General features: G+C 33.9%; 1 protein-coding gene across 1 annotated transcript; it reads right to left on the bottom strand.

Annotated features, from left to right (window-relative positions):
• Nucleotides 1–460: 460 nt before the first annotated feature.
• LOC106293222 (transcription factor PRE6-like) lies at nucleotides 461–1896 on the bottom strand. The gene is made up of 2 exons (XM_013728879.1): nucleotides 1615–1896; nucleotides 461–714 (listed from the first exon to the last, which is right to left on the bottom strand). Exons 1-2 carry the CDS (start codon nucleotides 1744–1746, stop codon nucleotides 559–561), a joined length of 288 nt encoding a protein of 95 aa, XP_013584333.1. The 5' UTR covers nucleotides 1747–1896; the 3' UTR covers nucleotides 461–558.
• Between the last annotated feature and the right edge of the window lie 694 nt (nucleotides 1897–2590).

Genomic DNA, 2590 nt, shown 5'->3' with positions numbered 1-2590 from the left:
TCTAAAGAAAGTGGCACGACCATACCAAACACCATAAATAATATTGAAAATAAGATAATCCAAACTAAACGACCTCGAAAACATCGAGGTCTTCGTCGAGTTTCTATCATATTTTAAACAATTTAAATTCAATCACAATTTGTTACAAAAAAAAAAAATTCAATCACAACTTCTCCACGTTTTATATTGTATATATACAGAACAGACGTCCAAAGGTCCAACCAGAATTATATTTATTGGCAACAAAATTCAAACATATTTCTATATATTTATAACGTAAACTTATAAAAGTTGATCATTAGTAAACTTAAGGAAATGCACTGTCATTAATCATAAATATAAGAGGCTCGTGATAGACAGAATACTATCCTCGCGCGCATAGAATTAAGATCTATACACATACATAAACCATGTATATAATATATGAGTTATAGCCTATAATATATCATAATATTTGAAGTAGAAGGCAACAAAATACTCATAATCATAATAAGATAAATTTCCTGGCGACAATAGATGATATATAATAGTTCTCAGATAAATTTATGAGAATATATATTAGTAATTAAGCAAGCTCCTAATGATGGCTGCTTCCGCGCTGTTGTCGTCCGCCGTAGCCAAGAGTTCGGACAAACGGTCACTTAGATCATCAACCTCTCTGTGCAAGTTCCTGATGTAGTTGCACGTCTCTTGTAGTACCGTAGATGCTGACACCTGTCCATTAATTTTTATTAGAATATTGTCAATTAGAGTACAAAATAACGATCATTTAGATATTCACAAAGAGTACGTACATGATAAAATGTTTTTATAACATGTGCAGTTACTTTCTATCCTATATAAAACATCTTGATCGTTATGAATACAAACTTCTTACAAAAGACAAGTGTTTCATGAGTTTTTTCAAAAAAAAAAAAAAATCATTTAAAAACTTCTCACTCTCTTCCTTTTAAGTATTCTTTTATATATATGTATATATATATATATATATATTGTGAGATACCCATATAAGAAACTTTTATAATGAAATTTCTCTAACAATTTCGTATATGTCTTGAAAATTTATTAAGTAGAAAGATATTCTCATGATTACCATTTTCAATGTGCAAAGATATTCTCATGATTACCACTTTCAATGTGCACAACGGTATAAACGGCCACTATTTAATAAATCCTATTTATCGTCTATATGTAGAACTATAGTGAGTATTTAGGTAGAGAAGAGTAATGGGAGACATGGAGTTAAGGTACTTGGAAGTAGGAAGGGAACAAACTGAGTCCCACACCACCAACTTCTGAATTTAAATTCATAAAATAAAACATCCAAGGAACAAAAGAGATACTAGCTAGTATATATGCATAAATGAGGCTGTGAATTAATGTTACTTTATCTACGGATAGATAACTGTAGGCCACATGTATTTTACACTAGACGCCATTGGAATTCACCATGCATATTAATTAGTTATATGCACTATATAATGTTTTCATTTCATTTGAACTTTCTAAGTCCATGTGCTAACTTAGTTATATATCCATACAAACAAGGAACATATGTTTGTTTGTATTTGCAAGAAAGATAGATTTACAAATAGATGTTTGAAGTGTATATACCTTGTCAGAACGGCGGCGGCGGAGTTCAGGGATAAGGTGTTGGAGCCTTGTTACAAGATCATAAATCTGACCGTCAGAGATTCTTGAGCTCCCTGATGACTGTCTTGAACGTGATGATCTTCTGCTCGACATCTTCTTTCTAAATGTATATTAAGTGTCTTTGTGTTTTGTATATGTGTGTGTCGAGAGGATAGGAATCCAGGATGGATAGTTAGTTACGTGTCAGAGAGAGAGAGAGAGAATGAGAGTGGAGAAGATGAAAATTGTGTTGAAGAGTGAAGAGCAAAGTGGATGTGTTTTTATAATGCAAATTTATGAAGAGAGAGAAGATGAAGAAGGAGAGTAAGAAGAACATGGAGAAGAGACGAGTGCATGGAGGCAGGGTGTGGGCTGTCACTACAAGAAAACAGCGGCATACTGAGGGAAAAAATCGTCGGTATGTCGTCGGAATAACGCGATTCCGACGATATACCGACGAAAAAATCCTCGGAAATAACTCATCGGAAATTCATTTTTCCTCGGAAATCCCTCGGAAATTTCCGACGGAATTCCGAGGAACTGAATTTCCGAGGAAACTCCGAGGACCACTAGATCATCGAAAAGTTCCTCGGAATATACCGAGGGAAGACTTCCTCGGTATATTCCGAGGAAATTTCCGATGGTCCAATCCTCGGAAGTTCCGATGAAATATTCCTCGGAATTTGCATCGAGAATTTCCGAGGAACGTGGCCCTCGGAAATTTCCGAGGAACGTAGCCCCTCGGAAAATTACGAGGAACATTCCCTCGGATTTTTTTTTTTAAATTCCGCCGACTTATTCCGAGGAAAAGGTCGTCGGAAATTTCCGAGGGTGCTTTTCCTCGGAATTTCGAAAAAATTAATTTTTTTAAAAAAATAATTTTTTTTTAAATTAAAATTTGTGAAATTTAAATTCGAAAATATAAAATTAAAATTAAAACTGAAAACATATTAGATAA

This window comes from Brassica oleracea, chromosome C5, assembly GCF_000695525.1.
Source record: "Brassica oleracea var. oleracea cultivar TO1000 chromosome C5, BOL, whole genome shotgun sequence".
Lineage (NCBI taxonomy): Eukaryota > Viridiplantae > Streptophyta > Magnoliopsida > Brassicales > Brassicaceae > Brassica > Brassica oleracea.
The sequence above is the reverse complement of the archived record's forward strand: the minus strand, read 5'-3'. Positions and strand labels throughout refer to the sequence as shown.

Coding starts and splice junctions, on each gene's coding strand:
- LOC106293222 (XM_013728879.1), bottom strand. CDS start 1,746: ATGTCGAGCAGAAGATCATCACGTTCAAGACAGTCATCAGGGAGCTCA. Junction 715..1,614: donor GCCGCCGCCGTTCTGACAAG/GTATATACACTT, acceptor ATTAATGGACAG/GTGTCAGCATCTACGGTACT.